Below are 22,418 nucleotides of genomic sequence, written 5' to 3'. Positions count from 1 at the left end.
GAGACTATAACTAGTACAGACTTGGAGACTATATAACTAGTACAGACTTGGAGACTATAACTAGTACAGACTTGGAGACTATAACTAGTACAGACTTGGAGACTATAACTAGTACAGACTTGGAGACTATAACTAGTACAGACTTGGAGACTATAACTAGTATGGACTTGGAGAGTATAACTAGTATAGACTAATTCCTTTTTCTGTTACTTTAACAAAGACTCATTATATGACTAATAATAGTTAATTTGTGTATTATGTAATTTTATTGCTTTGTATTTTTGTCATGTCTTGTATGTTTTTCAGTTTTGTATTTGTATATCTGTATGTGTTTCTGTGTACTCTGACATGGAAAAACGACTATGCCAAGTATTATGAGTTTAAACAAAAAATCAATCACTTAATCAATAAAATAGGACAAGTTTTATATTAGATTTCAGTTTTGGTGAAGACTGCACTCCTATAGACCATTTCATCCAATAGTTATGACTGGAAACACCTTTGGTTAAAGAAATTCCAGCAATGCAGTATAGGGAACAGTAAATGATTAAGACTTCCTTAAGGAAATTTGTAACAGTGGAAAGGGAATACAGCAAGAAGGAAAACTAAAATGCTTATACAAGAAAGTAAAATAGCAAAAACTGCTTGCACATAGCAGGCCAATATCATACAGATCTTGTCACACCTGCAACATAATATAATGAATCCAATGATTTACTTGAAGAGTTAATTAATAGCAGTGCATAATTTAGAAGTATTGCTCACATGAGACTATTCTAATAATAGTGAGCTAACTCTTTGGCAAGGTAATTGAATTAAATAGTTAGTGTGATGCACATGTGCATGTGTATTATACTGCTATCAACAATCAATTACAGGGGCTAAAAGGGGGGCTAGTTGTGGCCCAAAAGTTTGACTTTTGGCTAGTTGTAAATGATGGTTGGGTTAATTGTAAAATTTAGACAGAAAAGCATAAACTTATGTGTTACACATCTTAAACCTTTCAGTTTACTACAGAGGCGTAGCTAAGGGGGGGAAAGGGGAGGCATTTGCCCCCCCATCACTAAATGATTTTTTTTAAACCTTCGTCACAAGTTTACCAGTATTAAACTGACACGCAAATGACTGTAAATTATGTACACCACTACGCGGTATCACCAGGGGTTGCTAGTGAATGCGCACACACAACATTCAACTCGCTCGTGAATCCATCGAACGAAAATATTAGAGACATACTTCTATATTTAGCCTAGATTACTCGCGTGATAGAACATTTTTGAATCTAAAAAGAGTGACCCGCTTCTCCGCGGCAGGAGTCACAACTCACAAGTGACAAAGGAGACCAAATGACGCTACGAACCTACTGCCTACGAGATGATAAAGTGTTAGCTAAATAAATGTACCAAGTTTATTTTATCGAGTCGATCACACTGGACCTTTGTACGTACGGCAGTGCAGTCTGTTTTTACTTTGTCAGTCAGTCAGTCAGTCAGTCAGGTGGATCAGTCAAGCTTACAAGTTCTGCTAGCAAGACAGGTGGGATTTCGTGCAATACATAGCATTTGAGTGAAGTGAGTGAATACGTCATCCTGTCAGCAGTGTGCTAGGACTGCAGCACAGGCTGTGGCTAACGTAAAGTAACCTGTATTTGCACTAAAGTATTAGCTCTACGGGACTGTGGATGAATTTGTTGGAGTACAGTTGTGGCACGTGCGATGATGCTCGACGAATATAGCTACCTCGATTGGAGCAGTCAGTACTGAAATAGTTACGTAGCTAGTTATTTAAGCTGTAATAATACAACACCGTATGTTGGCTAGCCCACCATTGGGTCATTAGCCTTTTTTGCAATCATGAATGATTTTGAGTGTTTCGTGGGGGCATGCCTGCCCCTCCATCACCTTCTGGCTAGCTACGCCCCTGGTTTACTACAATTAAGGCTTTAATTGACTAAAAGCATCTCAAGATCCAATCTTGAGATGGATATTTTCAAAAATATTCCAATTAATGGTCTACTCTCTGATTAAAAATTACCTTACAATCAAACTAGTTTAAGTTCTCTTTCTTATAGTCCACTATAAAATAAAATTGCTTTAAGGTTACGGGTTAGGCGCTTAATAATAGGTTATTATTTTCCGATGTGCGATAATGGTTGGTGCAATATTGGCACGAAACTCGAGAAGGTCGTTAACTTTAAAGCATTGTATAGCCACGTGATAATAGCAGAGGAATCGTACAAAGTGAGTGTTAATAATTTACTGCGGAAGGTAGTCAAGCGTAAAATTAAGTCCCCGCAATGTGGTTGAACTGGCGTTTAGCGCTACTGCTTAATGTGGTTATTATTCATCAAAAATAGCAGCTGTCAGCCCATTAGCACTAGTTTTTTATAGCAGTGTCAATGGGTGGTTATATTATCTAGGTCCTGTCGTGGAGACTTTATGGGAAAACTGACTAGAAGCTGGTTAATTATCGTATCTTTCAAGGATAATGGCAATTAGTTCTGCTACGGAAATACCGCGAGTGCACTACAGTGCTGTTACAATCGGATAACAACTCAATTCGTTCGTGACGACCTAGAAATCACTAAGTAATAGCTTATTAATGCTGAATATCATGATCTGGCTTCCCATGAAACCTGGTTTTTGATGAATAGCAACTCAACAGTTTCGCTGTTTAGTACCTGCATTTCTGTACAAGCGCATCCCTTGTTGAGTGTATCGCCGCTTTTGGTATTTCTTGTACGTTAATATACCATGTTATTTTAGTGCGTTCTTCCATGCAAAACGGTTAAAACAGATCTATAAGCAAAGCGCCTACAAAATTATTTAATGGGTAACCCGTAACCTTAAAATAATAATCCCATATACATTGTGTTTATAGTAGTATGTACCACTCTGCGTGGGTAGTTCAAAGGCACCGCCAGTGCCATAATTTGTATATTGCATGGCTGCAGACCGCAGCGAGTGCATTATAACTTATAACGCAGTCGTTGCGGTTTGGTAGACCACAACGAGTGCATTATAAGTTATAATGCACCGACCGCAGTGCAATATACAGATATTGCACTGGCTGCGGTTTTGTGCAGCATAGCACAAGTGCCGGTGGCGAAGACCACTACGACACCTCACCTAATAGGTGGAAAGACACTTCACAGATCACTCGAATTCTTTTATAGCCTGACATGTAAAGGTCGATTGTGGGCCATAACGTCACCAATACGTATAATGTTTACAAGCAACCAATGGCAATCGAAAAAGCCAACACGTGTGGCCACAACTCTAGTCTACATATATATAAACGTACTTATACACCTTACTAGTCTGATGCCATCTTAGCCCAGATTAAACTGTAGTCCACTTTGACAATGACTCAATAAAACAAATATATTTTTTTACCCACGGTATGATGGGCCGCTGGGTCTACCTGATGAGAACCATTCCAAACATTAGTTCTTTACTTCAGCCATTAGAGGATGCTATAAGACTCAAACTTTTTCCTTCTATCACTGGACATGTTGCATGCGCCACCGGTGAACGTGAGTTGTTCTCTCTGCCATGTCGTTTCGGTGGGCTCGGTATGGGTGACCCTACAGCTTTCTGTGAATCTCAGTTTGATGCTTCCCTGCGAATTACTGCACCATTAAAAGACTTGATTATTAGTCAGGTAGCACATGCTCATCCCCCAGATACTCGATCCATCAAGGCTCAGGTTCACCAACACCGGCGTGAGGCTTCTAAGAAACGGGCTCTTGAGATCAGAAATGGTCTCTCTTCACAGCTTCAAAGAGCTATTGATCTGAATAGTGAACCTGGAGCCTCTTCTTGGCTTCTGGCTTTACCACTGCAAGACCAGGGTTACCATCTGACAAAGCAGGAGTTCTGGGATGCTCTTCACCTGCGTTATGGATGGACTTTACTGAATACTCCTAGCCACTGTGTGTGTGGCTCGCCTTTCACTGCTGATCATGCAATGATCTGTCGACATGGTGGTTTGACTTTTTTTCGCCACAACGACCTGCGTGATACAACTGCTGAATTACTTTCAAATGTTTGTACTAATGTTGCAATTGAGCCACCACTTCAATCCCTGAGTGGCGAAGAACTTACCCCTCGATCAGCTAACTGCCAAGATGATGCCAGGGCTGACATTCATGCACGCGGATTTTGGGGGCGGCGGCAAAGTTCCTTTTTCGATGTAAGAGTTTTTCACCCAAACGCACAAAGCTACCGCAATGTTTCGATACCACCTGTGTATAGGCGTCATGAGATGCAGAAGAAGAGGGAGTATGGTGACCGTGTCCGTGAGGTGGAGTTTGCATCTTTTACTCCATTGGTGTTTGCCACAACTGGGGGCATGGGAAAGGAAGCCATCACATTTTATCGCCGGCTTGCTGACCTCCTTTCCAAACGTAGTGCTTTATCATACAGTAGTACTTTGGCGTGGATTCGCTGTACCCTGTCTTTCTCCCTGTTGAGGTCAGCGACAATGTGCATCCGTGGAAGCCGCTCCATCTCTTTTAGATCACCAGATGCTTCCCCGGAAATGGGCCTAACAAATGGCCCTAGGGACTTTTAGATGTCCCGCTTTTCAGTTCTTGTCCAGCACGTTTATCTCTTGTGCTGGGGGTGGTAGGAAAGGGCATTACATCTAGCCCGGGAAAAAAATAACAAAAATATATATATATTCTAAATAATACTAACCTTTACGTTCGATTGTGGTAACCAGTTTTGTCATGCCACCAGATTCGAGTTTAGCCAGTGTGAATAGTAAGAATTAGACTAGTATCGTTTTGTAGTTAGGTTTTGTTTACTTAAACCGTCTATTTAGCTGCTTTTTTTCGCTCGAGAGAATCACTATGGCGATTAGTCTGGTGCTTAGTCTATATGGCGATTGAGTGATCACGCTGGCATGCTGAGCACTACATGATGAGAGTCGAACAGCGAATGCAGGTTAGTGATATAATCCATAGCGTACTAGCTTTCAATATCTCAGGTGGCTGCAGGGGGAACGTCATCGCAACGTCCAGCTTGGTTACCCACAATCGATGTTAGAAACCTGGCCTTTATAAGTGTTACAGCTGTCTTGTGAGACTCTCCCCACCTATTAGGTGAGTGGTACATAACAGTTATACAACGTGCACTCGTGCTCTGCCTGTATAAATGCACTTGCCTTCGGGCGGGTTTTACTCTTTTCACCACCTTTCATAACCCTTACGTAATATTAAGCTCAAAAGCATCCAGACTTCCTACTGTAGTTGTTGCTCTCTCTCTTCGACTTTAGGGCACGCATCTAGTAATTGCCGCGAGTAGTCGACCTTAGGGGATGCGTCCAGTAGTTGCCGCGAGTAGTAGACCTTAGGGGAAGTGTCCAGTAGTTGCCACAAGTAGTAGACTTTAGGGGAAGCGTCTAGTAGTGTTAGCGTTAGGGTTTGAGTTTAGTTTTGGTTTCTTCTTCTTCTTACTATATACAGCTAATTTCGTTAGTCACATTTATAAGATACAAAAGAAGGGAATCAAGGGAGCTAGCAGCGGTAGCATAATTGGTAGCACACTGGACCATCACACTGGGATCCTGGGTTCGATCCCTCTTCAATACTGCACTTTTTTTTCTCGCCTTTTTGGTTCACCGTTTTTTGTCTAAGTTCTGTAGGGTTATGAAATAGGGTGAAAAGAGTGATACCCGCCTTCGGGCCTGACGGCCCTCAGGCTCGTGTGACATTCACATAGAATTATTCCTTTAAGAAACTAAAGTCTATAGTATGTTATAACGTCATTGAACAAGCATGGTGGATAACATTATGTGCATAGTACATAACACACTTATGGTTGTAGCTAAGCTAATTGTACGTGTGTGGCTACTTATAAAGTTACTATCAGCAATTCTCATGGCTGGTTTTCTGCTTTAAGTTTGTCATCTATGAGTTCATTCAAATCTTTTATTTTCATTCCTTTAACTTCTGCTTGCAGTGCTAGACGAATAAATACTATGTGCAGCTCTGACTGTAGTACTTGCTCCGTGTCCTCTTCACTGTAGTACCTTAAAGGCTGCCTTATGGAAAAGTCATTAGTCAAGAAATATTCCAAAAATGTCTGGCTAAATGGTGCACGATGTTGGTATACTACATAAGCATCATTTTTTGAAAAAGATTTGCTACCATCACCTAAGAAAACCCCAACACGTGCATAAATAAAACCATTAGGCTTTAATGGTAATGGAAATCTTTTGTTGAAGAGCATAAGATGGGGTGAAACATCTAAAACTGGTGAAGGTGGCAGTTGACCCAAAGTGTAAGTGTCTTGACAAGTTTTACTGCAGAACTTCATGAGCAGCATACTGGGGTGACTGGTGTTGTAACTGGAGAAAGATGGCTTCAAGCAATTGCTGCAACGCTGGTCACAGTACCAACAGCGCTTTTCACAAACCAGATCATATGTGACAGCCCTATAGTGACATTCATTCACAAATCTAATTATATGATATCAGAGCATTTAGCTATGCAGTGCATATAGACCATTTACAGTACGTGGGAGCCATACAAGCATAAAATAACAAATTGTAGTGAAAAATTATGTGTTTACATGTACATATGTATGTTCGTTATGCGTGTGTGTAGTGTGTGTGTGTGTGTGTGTGTGTATTATGCATGCATGCATATATGTATGTTGACCATGGTATATAAAAAGATAAGACATATTGTTACTCACCATTTAAGGTAAGAATGATGAATGACAGTGTGGTATGTTTTAAGCCCTTTCATTTTCAAGAAATGAGGCAATGCTCTCTGGATACAAGTAAAAGCATTTAGATGTTTTTCCATGTCATGCAAAAATATTTTTGGGTTTTGATCTTGTAGTAGTTCAATAGGGCAAAGGGTATCCGGTGATATGACATACCCGAGACTAACAGTGAGCCCAGGTTTTACGCACAACATAAGGACGTAAGGTTTCAGAGGATTGTCTCCAGATACAAGGAACAGGGTCCCTTCATAGCTGTCATTTCTATCTGTTTTGCCCTGAAATGTGCCGTGGAAAATAATAGAGTAATTTTCAGGAAGAATTACCAGATCTTTTTCATAATCAATTTCCATGCCTTTGGGCAGCAAATTTATATTCTGTGGATTCTCTGATGAAAAATGATTGGTAAGTTCACCCTTCAAAATTTTATCAAAGTCATATTCCAATGCTGGTAGTGTTCCATATGTTTCCTTTGCAAGTTCAGAAGGTGGAATTTCACTATCACTGGGATGAAGTGTTTTATGAAGAGTATAAACTGTTGCTTTGTCTATTTCTAGTAAATTCTTTTGTGAGACCACTGCCAAGCCATCTAAAACACTAGTCACACCTTTGGGAATCATCTTTTTCCGAAAGCTTTCTGAAGGAATTCTAAATTTTCCACCTTCAGGACGTATAATGCATTCATCTGCAATAAGCGTAGAGTCAGCTGGCTTAAACAAAACAAGGAAATTAAAAATGCCAATTCTAGACAACAAAAAATGAGCATACGAAACTGTTTGCTTTCCGGTTTTCAAACTTTTGTTTGTTAGAGCAAAAACAAAAGGTGCATTGTGCAAGTTGCCAATGAAACCAGCACCGGTGCTAGGGATGTTAGGACTAACAAGAAGATAAATGCAAGGTTTTTCAAGATCTTCCATTAAACTCTTAGTGAGTAAAAGCTTTCGACATTGTATGAAAAGTGTGTATATTTCATCTTCATTTATGAAAGAAGTAATGGCCTCATTGATAAGACTTCTAAAGACAATTCCAAGTGCAAAACGATACAGCCATTCACCGTAGTCAATGATCATTTCTTCACTTGGCTTTTGATAGTTGCGCACATCATAAACTTTGCGAAAAAACTTGGATACAAAATAAGCCTCCCCATCCTTGCAAAGAATTCCCTCACAATTTTGACAGAATAGCCATTTGACTATCGTGTGTGGAGACTTCATTTCACCATCTTTGAAAAATGAAATGTTGAATATTCATTTAGTCTGAGTTTCTGGTAAGCCAGTAGCAAAAGCTCTGAGTATGGCATCTGGACAAAGATGACTTCGCAGTAGTTTGGATTTCTTTCGACAAAGCAAACAACGTGCGATGTCTTTGAGGCCATTGGTGTGACACACAAGATCGATAATACTGATATCTAAAAACCGTAAACCTTCTTCATCTGCTACTGATAAGTCTGCTTCAAATGCTTCTCCTAGATCAACAATTGCTCTTGTGGCCTTGTTGTATACTGAATCACTTTGGAGGTGAAATTCTTTTGATGATAGCTCAGATTGAACTTCTTGAAATAACTGTTGCTTTCTGCGGTAGATGTGAAAGTATGATTTTCCTGAGAATGCCTTAGCTAATGCTTTTGCAGAATTTCTTTTTTCTGATTCAGCACAAGTAAAAAGCATTCCACACCACTGAATGCATCTCTCATATCTCCTATGTTGATATGCTCCTTCAGACAAAACCAAAAGAAGACCCAAATCTAAAACAAATATAGAAGTTATCAACTTATCATTGTAATATACTTCCTATAATTATTATTAGGAACAACTTATAAATTTTAAGAGTGTACTGTATTAATTATTACAAAAAACTTTTAAAAATTAAATGGTAACACCAATTATTAGTCGTTGACAGTTTTTGGTTAGTTTTTATTAAAAATTATAGTTTTTTATTAGTCTCACATAGCCAGACAAATTTGCCTGCCAACTGTTTATTGATGTTTGGAACATCAATATGTGGCTGGCGTTAAATGATCAGACTATGCAACTAGCCATGTTATACTATAATCTAATCAAAAACAGCCAAGCTGTAAAAAAAGGTGCGGCCCCCAAAAAGGCCATGGTGAAAAAAAGATGTGAAATCCAAGGTGGCGGCCAAGAAATGGCTGTGATGGTAGGTTAATGGTTACATTTTAATAACAACAATTCAGGTGAATTTGGTGCCAAGACCAAGCGGCACAAAATTCACCTGAATTGTCGTTATTAAAATGTAACCATTAACCTACCATCACAGCCATTTCTTGGCCGCCACCTTGGATTTTACATCTTTTTTCACCATGGCCTTTTTGGGGGCCGCACCTTTTTTTACAGCTTGGCTGTTTTTGATTAGATATCACTTCTTTTTGTATTTGTATACTGCAAAGCTGGCCTATGGCTGGCTTTGGGGCTTTTTTAACCCATGTGTTTTTTTCTTTACTACAGGAAGAAGAAAAGAACTTAAAGAAGAATTCTAGTGCTTCAATTATTTTTGATTTTATTAGTAATTATACAAGTTATATACATATATTTATTACATGCCCATCCCAACAGGATATTTTTTTGCAGCTGATCTCTCTACTGGGTGACTTGAAATGTAGCTGAACTATATACAGGATGGTTTCTTTGTAGCTGAACTCTCTACAAGGTAACCTCTTCTAGCTGGTCTCTCTACAGGGTATTTTGTTTCTAGCTGAACTCTTTACAGGTGATTTGTTTGCAGCTAAACTCTCTACATGGTGGTGTCTTTGTAGCCGAACTCTCTACATGATGGTTTCTTTGTAGCTGAACTCTCTATAAGGTGACTTCGTCTAGCTGAACTCTCTACAGGGTGATTTTTTTGTAGCTGAACTCTCTGCAGGGTGATTTGTTTGCAGCTGAACTGTCTACATGATGGTTTCTTTGTAGTTGAACTCTCTACAACGTGACTTCGTCCAGCTGATCTCTCTACGGGATGATTTGTTTCTAGCTGAACTCTCTACAGGTGATTTGTTTGCAGCTAAACTCTCTACATGATGGTTTCTTTGTAGCTGAACTCTCTACAAGGTAACTTCTTCTCTACAGGGTGATTTGTTGTAGTTGAATTCTCTACAAGGTGGTTTGTATGAGGCTGAACTCTCTACATGGCAGTTTCTTTGTAGCTGAACTCTCTACAGAGTGATTTGTTTGCATCTGAACTCTCTACATGATGGTTTCTTTGTAGCTGAACTCTTTACAAGGTGACTTCTTCTAGCTGAACTCTCTACGGGGTAATTTCTTTGTAGCTGAACTCTCTTTATGATGGTTTCTTGGTAACTGAATTCTCTACAAGGTAACTTCTTCTAGCTGATCTTTCTACTGGGTGAATTGTTTGCAGCTGAACTCTCTACATGGTGGTTTCTTTGCTGCTGAACTCTCTACAAGGTGAACTCTTCAACCTGATCTCTCTACAGGGTAATTTGTTTGTAACTGAACTCTGTACAAGTGCGTTTTTGTGGGTGATCTCACTGCAGGTTGATTTGTTTGTAGCTGAACTCACTAAAGGGTGATTTTGCTTGTAGCTGAACTCCTTGCATTGTATCTAGTTTCTAGCTGATCTCTCTACAGGGTGATTTGTTTGTAGCTGAACTGTCTATAAAGTGATTTATTTGTAGCTGATCTCTCTGCATTTTGATTTGTTTTAGCTGAACTCTCTACAGGGTGATTTACTTGTAGCTGAACTCCTTACATTGTGTCTAGTTTGTAGCTGATCTCTCTACAGGGTGATTTGTTTGTAGCTGATCTCTCTACAAGTTGATTTGTGTGTAGCTGATCTTTCTACAGGTTGATTTGTTTGTAGCCGATCTCTCTACAGGGTAATTTGTTTGTAGCTGAACTCTGTACAAGGTGCTTTTTTGTAGGTGATCTCACTGCAGGTTGATTTGTTTGTAGCTGAACTCACTAAAGGGTGATTTGCTTGTAGCTGAACTCCTTACATTGTGTCTAGTTTCTAGCTGATCTCTCTACAGGGTGATTTGTTTGTAGCTGAACTCTCTATAAGGTGATTTGTTTGCAGCTGAACTCTCTACATTGTAGTTTCTTTGTTGCTAAACTCTCTACAGGGTGTTTTGCTTGTAGCTGAACTCTCTACAGGGTGATTTGTTTCTAGCATATCTCTCTACAGGTTGATTTGTGTGTAACTGATCTCTCTACAAGCTGATTTGTTTGTAGCTGAATTCTCTGCAAAGTGTTTTGTTTGTAGCTGACCTCTCTTCAGGGTGATTTGTTTCTAGCTGAATTCTCTGCAAAGTGTTTTGTTTGTAGCTGACCTCTCTTCAGGGTGATTTGTTTCTAGCTGATCTCTCTACAGGGTGATTTTTTGTAGCTGACCTCTCTTCAGGGTGATTTGTTTCTAGCTGATAGCTCTGCAGGTTGATTTGCTTGTAGATGAACTCTCTACAGGGTACCTTGCTTGTAGCTGAACTCTTTACTTTGTGTCTAGTTTTAAGCTGATCTCTCTACAGGGTGATTTGTTTGTAGCTGAACTCCTTACATTGTGTGTAGTTTCTAGCTGATCTCTCTACAGGGTGATTTGTTTGTAGCTGATCTCTATACAAGTTGATTTGTGTGTAGCTGATCTCTCTGCAGGGTGATTTGTTTGTAGCCGATCTCTCTACAAGGTAATTTGTTTGTAGCTGAACTATCTATAAGGTGATTTGTATGTAGCTAATCTCTCTGCAGATTGATTTGTTTTAGCTGAACTCTGATTTGTTTTTAGCTTATCTCTGTACAGGTTGATTTGTGTGTAACTGACCTCTCTACAAGCTGATTTGTTTGTAGCTGATCACTCTGCAGGTTGATTTGTTTCTAGATGATCTCCCTACAGGTTGATTTGTTTGTTGCTGATCGCTCTAAAGGTTGATTTGTATGTAGCTGAACTCTCTGCAAAATGTTTTGTTTGTAGTTGATCTCTCTACAAGGTGATTTTTTGTAGCTGACCTCTCTTCAGGGTGATTTGTTTCTAGCTGATATCTCTACAGGGTGATTTTTTGTAGCTGACCTCTCTTCAGGGTGATTTGTTTCTAGCTGATCGCTCTACAGGTTGGTTTGTTTGTAGCTGAACTCTCTACACGGTGATTTGCTTGCAGCTGAACTCCTTACATTGTGTCTAGTTTCTGGCTGATCTTTCTACAGGGTGATTTGTTTGTAGCTGATCTCTCTACAAGTTGAATTGTGTGTAGCTGATCTCTCTGCAGGTTGATTTGTTTTAGCTGAACTCTCTACAGGCTGATTTGTTTGTAGCCGATCTCTCTACAGGGTAATTTGTTTGTAGCTGAACTCTCTACAAGTTGATTTGTGTGTAGCTGATCTCTCTGCAGGTTGATTTTTTTGTAGCCGATCTCTCTACAGGGCAATTTGTTTGTAGCTGAACTGTCTAAAAGGTGATTTGTTTGTAGCTGAACTCTCTACAGGGTGATTTATTTGTAGCTGAACTCCTTACATTGTGTGTAGTTTCTAGCTGATCTCTCTACAGGGTGATTTGTTTGTAGCTGATCTCTCTACAAGTTGATTTGTGTGTAGCTGATCTCTCTGCAGGTTGATTTGTTTGTAGCCGATCTCTCTATAGGGTAATTTGTTTGTAGCTGAACTCTCTATAAGGTGATTTGTTTGTAGTTGATCTCTCTGCAGGTTGATTTGTTTTAGCTGAACTCTCTACAGGCTGATTTGTTTGTAGCCGATCTCTCTACAGGGTAATTTGTTTGTAGCTGAACTCTCTACAAGTTGATTTGTGTGTAGCTGATCTCTCTGCAGGTTGATTTTTTTGTAGCCGATCTCTCTACAGGGCAATTTGTTTGTAGCTGAACTGTCTAAAAGGTGATTTGTTTGTAGCTGAACTCTCTACAGGGTGATTTATTTGTAGCTGAACTCCTTACATTGTGTGTAGTTTCTAGCTGATCTCTCTACAGGGTGATTTGTTTGTAGCTGATCTCTCTACAAGTTGATTTGTGTGTAGCTGATCTCTCTGCAGGTTGATTTGTTTGTAGCCGATCTCTCTATAGGGTAATTTGTTTGTAGCTGAACTCTCTATAAGGTGATTTGTTTGTAGTTGATCTCTCTGCAGGTTGATTTGTTTTAGCTGAACTCTCTACAGGCTGATTTGTTTGTAGCCGATCTCTCTACAGGGTAATTTGTTTGTAGCTGAACTCTCTACAAGTTGATTTGTGTGTAGCTGATCTCTCTGCAGGTTGATTTGTTTGTAGCCGATCTCTCTACAGGGCAATTTGTTTGTAGCTGATCTCTCTACAGGGTGATTTTTTTGTAGCTGACCTCTCTTCAGGGTGATTTGTTTCTAGCTGATCTCTCTACAGGGTGATTTTTTGTAGCTGACCTCTCTTCAGGGTGATTTGTTTCTAGCTGATTGCTCTACAGGTTGATTTGTTTGTAGATGAACTCTCTACAGGGTAATTTGCTTGTAGCTGAACTCCTTACATTGTGTCTAGTTTGTAGCTGATCTCTCTACAGGGTGATTTGTTTGTAGCTGATCTCTATACAAGGTCATTTGTTTGTAGCTGAACTATCTATAAGGTGATTTGTACGTAGCTGATCTCTCTGCAGATTGATTTGTTTTAGCTGAACTCTCTACAGGGTGATTTGTTTCTAGCTTATCTCTCTACAGGTTGATTTGTTTGTTGCTGATCGTTCTAAAGGTTGATTTGTTTGTAGCTGAACTCTCTACAAAGTGTTTTGTTTGTAGTTGATTTCTCTACAAGGTGATTTTTTGTAGCTGACCTCTCTTCAGGGTGATTTGCTTCTAGCTGATATCTCTACAGGGTGATTTTTTGTAGTTGACCTCTCTTCAGGGTAATTTGTTTCTAGCTGATCGCTCTACAGGTTGGTTTGTTTGTAGCTGAACTCTCTACAGGGTGATTTGCTTGTAGCTGAACTCCTTACATTGTGTCTAGTTTGTAGCTGATCTCTCTACAGGGTGATTTGTTTGTAGCTGATCTCTCTACAAGTTGAATTGTGTGTAGCTGATCTCTCTGCAGGTTGATTTCTTTGTAGCCGATCTCTCTACAAGGTAATTTGTTTGTAGCTGAACTGTCTATAAGGTGATTTGTTTGTAGCTGATCTCTCTGCAGGTTGATTTGTTTTAGCTGAACTCTCTACAGGGTGATTGCTTGTAGCTGAATTCCTTACATTGTGTCTAGTTTCTAGCTGATGTCTCTACAGGGTGATTTTTTGTAGCTGAACTCTCTACAGGGTGATTTGTTTCTAGCTTATCTCTCTACAGGTAGATTTGTGTTGATTTGTTCATTGCTGATCGCTCTAAAGGTTGATTTGTTGCAGCTGAACACCCTGCAAAGTGTTTTGTTTGTAGCTGATCACTCTAAAGGGTAATTTGTTTGTAGCTGAACTCTCTCCACAGTGACTTGTGTGTAGCTGAATTCTGTGTAACTGAATTCTCTAGAGAGTGACTTAATTGTAGCTGAATTCTGTGTAACTGAATTCTCTAGAGAGTGACTTAATTGTAGCTGAATTCTCTACACAGTGCATGACTTGTTTATAGCTGAACTTCTTCAGTGTGACTTGTAATGTTCTGAATCTCTATAGTGATATATTTGCTTAACTCTCCACATGGTGACTGTCTTGCTGAACTGTCTATAAGATTAACTGTTTGCAGCTGAACTCCCTACAGAATAACTTGTGATGTAATAAAATTCTATAATGGAATAAATAAATTAGCTGAATGCTCTATTAGGGTGACTGTTCTATTAGAGTATCTCGATCTCGCATTTGCTACACGGAGTTGGCTTTCGAATCATAACTCAGTGGTTTGTAATCCTATTCTTCTGTACTACTGCAAGGACTTTCTATGAAGATTATTCCAGCTATACACCGATTTTCAGCTCATTGCTATAAGCGGTTTGTCTAGTAGGCGTGAAAACTAATACTTTTTTATTCATAAAAATCGATCGCGTAATTGTGACACAGGTTGGGTTTTGTGTCATATCTCCGTGGTCTTTATCTCGATTCCTTTCAAACCACCAAAAGGCACTCCTACGAAGGTTACTCCATCTACATAGCAATTTTCAACTCATTCCATGAAGCGGTTTACCCTGTAGGCGTGACAACAAATCGATCTTGTTTTACGCGAATAATCGGTCATAACTCCTGAACCATTCATCGGATTTGTACCAAATTTGATGCTAGGATTCGCCGTTGGACTCCCTTTCTGTGTGCCAAATTTCAAGGCGATCGGAGTACGCGTTTGCTTGTTATAGCAATTTTTGCAAGTGTGCGAAAAGACGAAGAAGAAAAAAAAAACGAAGAAAAAAAAACGAAACTTTGGCAGCTCGTATCTCGGAAATGGCTGGAGCGATTTCCTTCAAATTTGGAATGTAGACTCCTTTGGCTGGCGGGCAACTGTGTAGCAAATTTGGTTCCAATCGGATAAGTAATCACCGAGATACAAAGGTGTGAAAATGACGTTTTCGTTCTTCCTGACGGGTGTGGCGCGCCGGCTTCTTGGGCCGCACGACACACTACCGTGTGTCTTGATATACTCTGACCTTTTGCGTCAATAGGTGTCAGTGTATACTGGATACAAAGTGCTATAGAAGAAATGGAGGATTTATCTCTTTTCTTAGCAAGGCTGTCAATGGTGACCAGCAATGTACTGGCATTCTGGGCAAGATCATCAGACGATAGAGGAAGATCACTGATAAGCGTCCACAGCAAATCAAGAGCAACCAACACATGATCAACTGTACCATTGTTGATACACAGTTCAATGGACATCAAAATCATCAAAATGTGTTCCTTTAAAACAGTTCTATTGGGTTCAATGCAACAGAGATGCTTTAAAAGTATAAGTGTATCTTCTACAGGCACCACACATGATCCGTATACCTTCCTTGCAGTTAAATCAGGTTCTGTTGATGCTTCACAGAGGATTTCCACGAAAGAAGATATCTCCTCAGAACTGAGCACTACTGTATTTAAGTGTTTGTTTGGGATTATTTCAATTAAGGAAGCAAGTGTGAACAAGCACATTAAATACACAACCTTGTCATCAATATGTAGGAATGCAGAAAGTATTTTATTAAATTTGGTAAATTTGAAATACATTAACAGCTCTGATTTTGCAGCGAAATTCTGTATAACTCCAAATATAGCAGTTATAAGGAGGTTTAAAATCTGCAGAAACATTAAGCAAACATGTAATAATACAAATATACTGTATTCAATTTAAAATGAAGTAGGGATCCAAATAATAAAAACCAAGAAATATGAATGACGTACCTCTGTGGGAAAATCCCTATATTGGCAATTAAAATTAATGCCAAACTAGGAATTTTTCTGTAGGGCTATGTTGTAATATCATCATCATCTCTCTAGGTTTTATCTCTTTGATCCCTACTGCATCATACAGTACATATAGTAGGGACCACAAAGAAGTAGACGGGGCCCACAAAATAACATGACCCAAAAACCAGCCTCAATTTTTCCTGACGACGATGAGGCAGTCAGATTGGTTAAGTCCAAACAAGCTTTTAGATTGACCTACGGATTTTTTTTATAAAATTAGTTAATGGAATTTTCTACTGACTGAGTAACTGACTGATGCCTTCAGACAAGCGTAACTCGTTAACGGCTAAGGCTATGGCCTTGATTTTATCATTGTTCGACGTTGCTTCGGCCCGACTGGTGCCTTTTGGCATACTGCAGTACATACAATGCATTCTTCATGGACTTACCAGTGTCCTCCTTTGTGTCCCATTCAACTTTGCTGACAGGGAAAAGTGTCAATTTGGTGGTAGCACGTGATGGCTTCCCTTCATAACGGAAATCATCCGTATTTTTCGTAGTGGCTATTTTGATTGCAGAAGTGCTTTTCAAACAGTTCTTCATTCGTGCTGTTGTGTAACGGGTTGAACACAGCAGACAACAAAGCATAATGGATACTTCACCTTTCAGATGATAATGGGACACACAGCACCATTCTTTCAGTATGTATGGATTGCAGAGCTGCTTTTCGAACAGTCCTTGATCCGAAATGTTGTGTAACGGGTTGAACATAGCTGACAACGAAGTGCAATGGATACTTCACTTTTCAGACAATAATTGATATAGTGGGGCACGAGGTGCCATTTCAGATGCGGTATGTGTGGGTTCACCAGTCATAACAATTATTTACAAAAAAGTTAACAAACAAGTACACAGAAAAATTTGGAACTTTGAACTAGAGTAGGGACCATAGCACATCAATAAAAAGTAATGAAACAAGCTGGAGTAGTGCACAATATTAAATCCCAGTAAAACAATAAGAAGTGTTATATCCCTACTGTGCTCAAGATACCATAATGGAAATGCACAGTAGGGATATAACACTTCTTATTGTTTTACTGTGATTTAATATCATGGACTACTCCAACTTGTTTCAGTACTTTTTATCGATGTGCTATGGTCCCTACTCTAGTTGAAAATTCCAATTTTTTCTGTGGACTTGCTTCATTTAAATACACTAGTTTGTTTAGCTTATTATACCATATAACTAAATATACACATGTGACTGCTCTATTACAATATTGAACATGGCTGTTATTAGGGTGACTGCTTTATTAGAGTATCTTTAGAGCCCCAGACAACCGACCCATGCAATATTTTTCAGGGGCATGGTATTTCCACCGTGACAGATGGTCAATATGATCAATTAAGTATAGCTAGATCATTAAGGGGTGTGTCGTGGTATCACTCGTGCTGCTAAGCTGTAAAGGACAAGCTCAATCCTATCAGGCAGCTGCACGTACACTGTCTACTAGCTAGTACTTCTCACAGCAGCGTGAACACTTTAAAAAATTTTGTGCGTGGAATCTAAATATGGAAAGTATTAATACAAAATTAACACCTCGATACGGGTTTATTGCACAAAGCTAGCATTATATAAAAGGAAAGGTTCAGAGGGTAAACACGCAACGGAACCCAAAAAGGCACATGCCACTGGTGAGTTGTTATTGCGGTGTCATACAACGCATCGTTATGCCTCTAACTTTTTCACTGTGGTCAGGCAGACTAAAACTGGGTTTGGGAGTTTTCCAAAATGTAATATTTGTTTTTCTCTAAACATCTGGCATAAGTAACACTAAACTCTTCTTTTAAAATGCTTTTCAAGCTTTTATGTTATATGGGTAGCATTTTAGGGTGTGTGCGTCATTTTGGAGGAGATCCCTCCTATACAATACTACTCTACTGTACTGTATGATACCTCACTGCCGCTACTGCGTCCTAAGTCGGTCATTAAAACAGCAAGTTCCCTCAACATAACGTGCACAAATCCTGCTCTAGCAGCCTTCATTAACACAGCATTGCTAACATCAGTTAGCATTCTGAATAACTCATGAACCATCATGGCACAATACGCAGCATCATATGAGATGCTGCATGTGATGACATCATTCTCCAACACTCCTATGAAGGTATGTACAGTTTATTAAAACGTAAAAAAAAGACTATACATCTAGGTAGCTGGCTAGTGAAATTCCAGCTAATATTACTTTGCTTGGTTTGTGTACACATACCACACCACATACGCGCGCGCACGCACACACACACACACTGTCCTGTCCACTACTTGTTATAGATCACGTGGCCTTCCATAAAAGGAAGGGACAAAGACAGCAGCAGCAGGCCACACCACAAATAGGGTAACTAGTAATTCTATGGACAATCACATGGGCATCATTATAACACCCAATCCCAGCCACTAACTGTAAATAAAACTGCACTACTTTTAGTATATACTTAGTTACATTACTTGTTCTTGCATTAAACTAGAGCAGCATAGCATAGCCACTGAAAGAAGTGCTTTTCAAGGTCTTCCAGACCATCAACTAATGGAGCAGTGATGCATATACTGGACAGGAAAGAAATTAGCTAGACATCACAAAGAAGTATTAAGTCAATCGGCTACGTAGTCAGCCCCTGTGGTTAATAAGCAGTAATCAATCCTTCCCTCCCCTTTTTACAGTTGTCAAGGTACCAATTAGGTAACCCTTAATATTTGAACTATATTTAGGCCACCAATTGCAATTCACAAATTTCAGTACATCGCTTTAGAAAACAGTTTGTTTATGGTAGTTAAGCAATAACACATTTTCATAAGAAGGATCTTACACAACATTCCAGCATAGGTAACCATTTAAAAACTTTATTGCAGTGAAACCTGGGCTTACAGATAGTTAAAGTGGCCATTGGGTCAGTGCTAGACTAGCATAGTATTGTAAATCAGTTATATGGCACCAACTGACTCTAGATAAAGCTTTGAAACACTACCTTCAGTAAAGCCCCTTTACACACTGAAATCCTTACAATGAGTTATGCTTGTTGACATCATATCATGTTTCAACATCAGGATTATTCAGCTAGACAATTGGGCGTCATCTCTTGTGACCACACCACCCACATTGCAAATAATTACAAACACAGCTATGGTACATGGGTAGTAGTGGTGCGAGTGGGTAGTAGTGTCCAGAATTAATGTAGTCTGTTGTTATGTGGTGTCCGGAATTTGAAAATATGCTCTACATAACTGGTGCAGCTGCACAAAAACCAGAGGACACATTGTAAGTCCAGCAGCAGCAAGGTGCACCCAGGTAGTGAGTAGTCCGTGTCCTTCTCCTATGTGCATGTTGTTCCTCCCCGAGAGGCTTGCAAGAGGCACAATATTGGTATGGGCCAAGTGATACCATCACACACATACACAAACAAACACACATGGAAGTGTTAGATATGTGCACACACACGTGCATATGCAGAAATAGTCTGGTGCCACCCACCCCTTTGCTAAAAAGTAACAGTTTGATGAATACAGATCCCATATCAGTTCCAAAGGAATTCAGTTAGACAGCTTACATAATCTCATCTATAAAACTGTCCTTTAATGATGTTGCCAACTATGCCAAGGCGATTTCTGTTCAACGTATCCCTGTACGTCATTTGGCACATACTAATTGGCTAGCGTGGAATTTATGCATTTAGTAATAAGGGAGCTGTATGACCCTTACTTTTAGTGAAGAGGCAGACAACATCAGACTAATGTACCTATCAGGGTGGGGAAAGGTCAGGAAATTTGGTTGCTAAATTTAGGTGATGGGGATTTGTCATTAGTTAAGAAACCTACCAATGCAATATAAGCAAGAGTTAATAATAGTAGGGAGGGAGAGTGTCTAACGCTCAATAGGCCTGTATAAAATGAGCGCGTAAGACAATCTGGCTTCTTGGCCAGACATGTTGATTGCATGAAGGGAGATGTGAAATGAGGCACGCCGCAGAAGGACGTTATCGATACTACTAGCTGTTCACGAATCAGTCTCGTGAGCAACGTGCGAGGTAGCGTGTGCAATCAAACATGTCGATTTGTGATGAACAGCCCTCGGTACTGGCCGAAATTGAAGCAGAAACAGTTCAGCCTAGCAAGAAGAAGCGTCAGAGAAGATCAATGAAGAAAAGCGGAGATGAAGCACGCTCGGAAGCACAGGTAGAATTGCATCACGAATCTACCGTTCAGCCACGTCCCGAGGTAACGCCCAAGAAGAGGCGTCAGTCAAGGAGTGATGAGCCGGAAGTAACCAAGAAGTGTCAAACGAAAGCAATGGCAAGGAAAAGAAGCGGCGCCGATGAAACACAGCCTGGAGAATCCCAACCTAAGAAAAAGCGCCAGATGAAAGTTATGAACGATTTCTCTCTGGTTCTCCCATCACTCACTGGAGTAGCCACCTTCGCATCACTGCTTTCTCACCAACTATCGATTTTGCAAGGCCATACAAAATGTGACATAACGTGTTTATTGCGGTCATCAACACTATAGGAAATTACAAAGGTATACGATAATAAGCGGGGTGCTCTACGCGCTCATTTTATACAGGCCTATTGAGTGTTAGACACTCTCCCTCCCTACTATTATTAACTCTTGATATAAGAGTGTGTGCGTTCAGAATATTTCTTGGGTGCTTGCTACTACATTCAGAAACATAAATAGTAGAGCAGCTAAGCAAAAAATATTGTTCACTTTTTGATAAAACACCAACCTTGGTACAATATTTGCTTGATTCATACTATTTCATATGATATATGGTGTCATTATTACCAATCATAAGAACCTGACAAATAAAACCAATGAAAATGTATCAGAGAAGCCATAAAATGTTAAATAGTAAATTTTGCATCTGAATACACAAGCAAGGGATGGTCATATCCAAAAGCTGATCAAGGGAGGTGTCTATCCAGGTCATTAGCTTGCCATGTTAAGAACCATGGAGGGTCAAAGCCATAGATTTGCAATATACTATTTCTATTGGATTGTGCCTATACTTTCACACTAAAATATTAGAAGTGTTTACAAAGAGCTTATGAAACATTTTCTGATTGCAACTGTAAATTTGAAGTGCGTTGTGCAATGATGTGTTTGTATGGTTTCCTGACCAGCTAGAAATGGGCTTAAAACCTAATTTCTAAGTTTCCAAACATGTCCTAAGGCAATGATTTTGATGTGGCATCGTATCTCAAATGATTTACTACTGCTTACTCAGAAATTTGGTACTTTTATCACAAAGTAAACAAATTGTACTGCTTAGCCACTCTATTTAAAAAGCCTATTCAAATCCCGATCGTGACTTGCAACCCAAATACAGATCACGTAATGCATGATTGTGGCGCTTCTGCAACAAGCTGGAAATCTTGTAGGTCAATCTTGAAATCTTTACTAGATATCTCTGGAATCCTCAATGTTTAAAGTTTTCAGAAATTTTCGGATATACCCAGATACTACATGAGACACTACAGGTGTTTTTGAAGTGAGTTTGAAGGCCCTTGGTAAAAAGGATGGGAAAATCTCACAAAACCAAAATACGGAATTCAACTTGATATCTATGCCTAATTCTTAAAATCTCATGAGTAAAGTTGGGATCCTAAAATCTTTACCAAAACTGTGAAATCTAATTTTGAAATTCTGGCTAAAATCTAAAGATTTCAAAAACTCGTAGGCTTGGTTTTGGAAGCCTTGGGTGAAAATCCCCTCCTAGCTCCACTAACCTTGAGGGTTTTGCTACTTGCAGAACGCATGCACACACACACACTAACCAGTGCAAATGTCATCATCCACCATACCCACCAAAGCAGTAACTACCTCTGGATGTGTTACAAAGCATTATGCTACAATTGGTTTAGAAGTTGCCTGTCTTAACCACCTTGCAAATCGTGAGATAGCCAGTATTACTTCTTTAAAATTACGTTGCCCCTTTACATTCACCTTCACCATCAGATCTTCTATTGCACGGCTAGTAACTTGTGTGATTAACACTTTCTCCTCGTCCACTACTTTTAGGTCAACAAGATTTCCCTCCATTAATACTTCCAGCAGTTTAGTAGCAGGAACTGATCGCAAATTTTCGTATTCTAGATTCTAAGATTCTTCTCTGATTTACAAGCCACGTTAATCTCGTGGCGCTTGTCGATTTAATTATTGCGGAACCAAGCACAGTACGTCTTACAACCAGACACTCTCCTGGATGCGCTGTGCTTTATCATTTTCCCTATTACGTTCCGCTGTACTGGCCATTCGTGAGAGCAGAAAGCTGCAGTCAACCGAGCTCCCCGCTGTTTCCACTGAGCTGCGCTTAGTGGAGAGCCGTATTCTTACTGATTAGAA

The 22,418-nt window shown here is 39.6% G+C and overlaps 2 protein-coding genes across 4 annotated transcripts in view; both read right to left on the bottom strand.

Moving 5' to 3' along the window:
* Positions 1-22,418, bottom strand: part of LOC136239018 (uncharacterized) — a 67,734-nt gene that overhangs the window by 26,061 nt on the left and 19,255 nt on the right. The gene's annotated exons all lie outside the window — the stretch shown is intronic.
* On the bottom strand, positions 5,741-22,224 carry LOC136238815 (uncharacterized). 3 transcript variants are annotated; one of them, XM_066029416.1, is made up of 4 exons: positions 17,979-18,239; positions 15,283-15,910; positions 6,705-8,478; positions 5,741-6,441 (listed from the first exon to the last, which is right to left on the bottom strand). In XM_066029416.1, the coding sequence occupies exons 3-4, from the start codon at positions 7,946-7,948 to the stop codon at positions 5,883-5,885; spliced, it is 1,803 nt and encodes a 600-aa protein (XP_065885488.1). In that variant the 5' UTR covers positions 7,949-8,478; positions 15,283-15,910; positions 17,979-18,239; the 3' UTR covers positions 5,741-5,882. The 3 variants fall into 3 exon arrangements, with proteins under 3 accessions (XP_065885488.1, XP_065885489.1, XP_065885490.1); XM_066029418.1 differs by lacking the exons at positions 5,741-6,441; positions 17,979-18,239 and adding an exon at positions 21,851-22,224 and having other exon boundaries at positions 7,949-8,478; XM_066029417.1 differs by lacking the exons at positions 15,283-15,910; positions 17,979-18,239 and having other exon boundaries at positions 6,705-8,786.

The sequence above is a fragment of the Dysidea avara genome, chromosome 11 (genome assembly GCF_963678975.1).
Source record: "Dysidea avara chromosome 11, odDysAvar1.4, whole genome shotgun sequence".
NCBI lineage: Eukaryota > Metazoa > Porifera > Demospongiae > Dictyoceratida > Dysideidae > Dysidea > Dysidea avara.
Note: the sequence above shows the minus strand (reverse complement) of the source record. Positions and strands in the feature narration are given on the sequence as shown.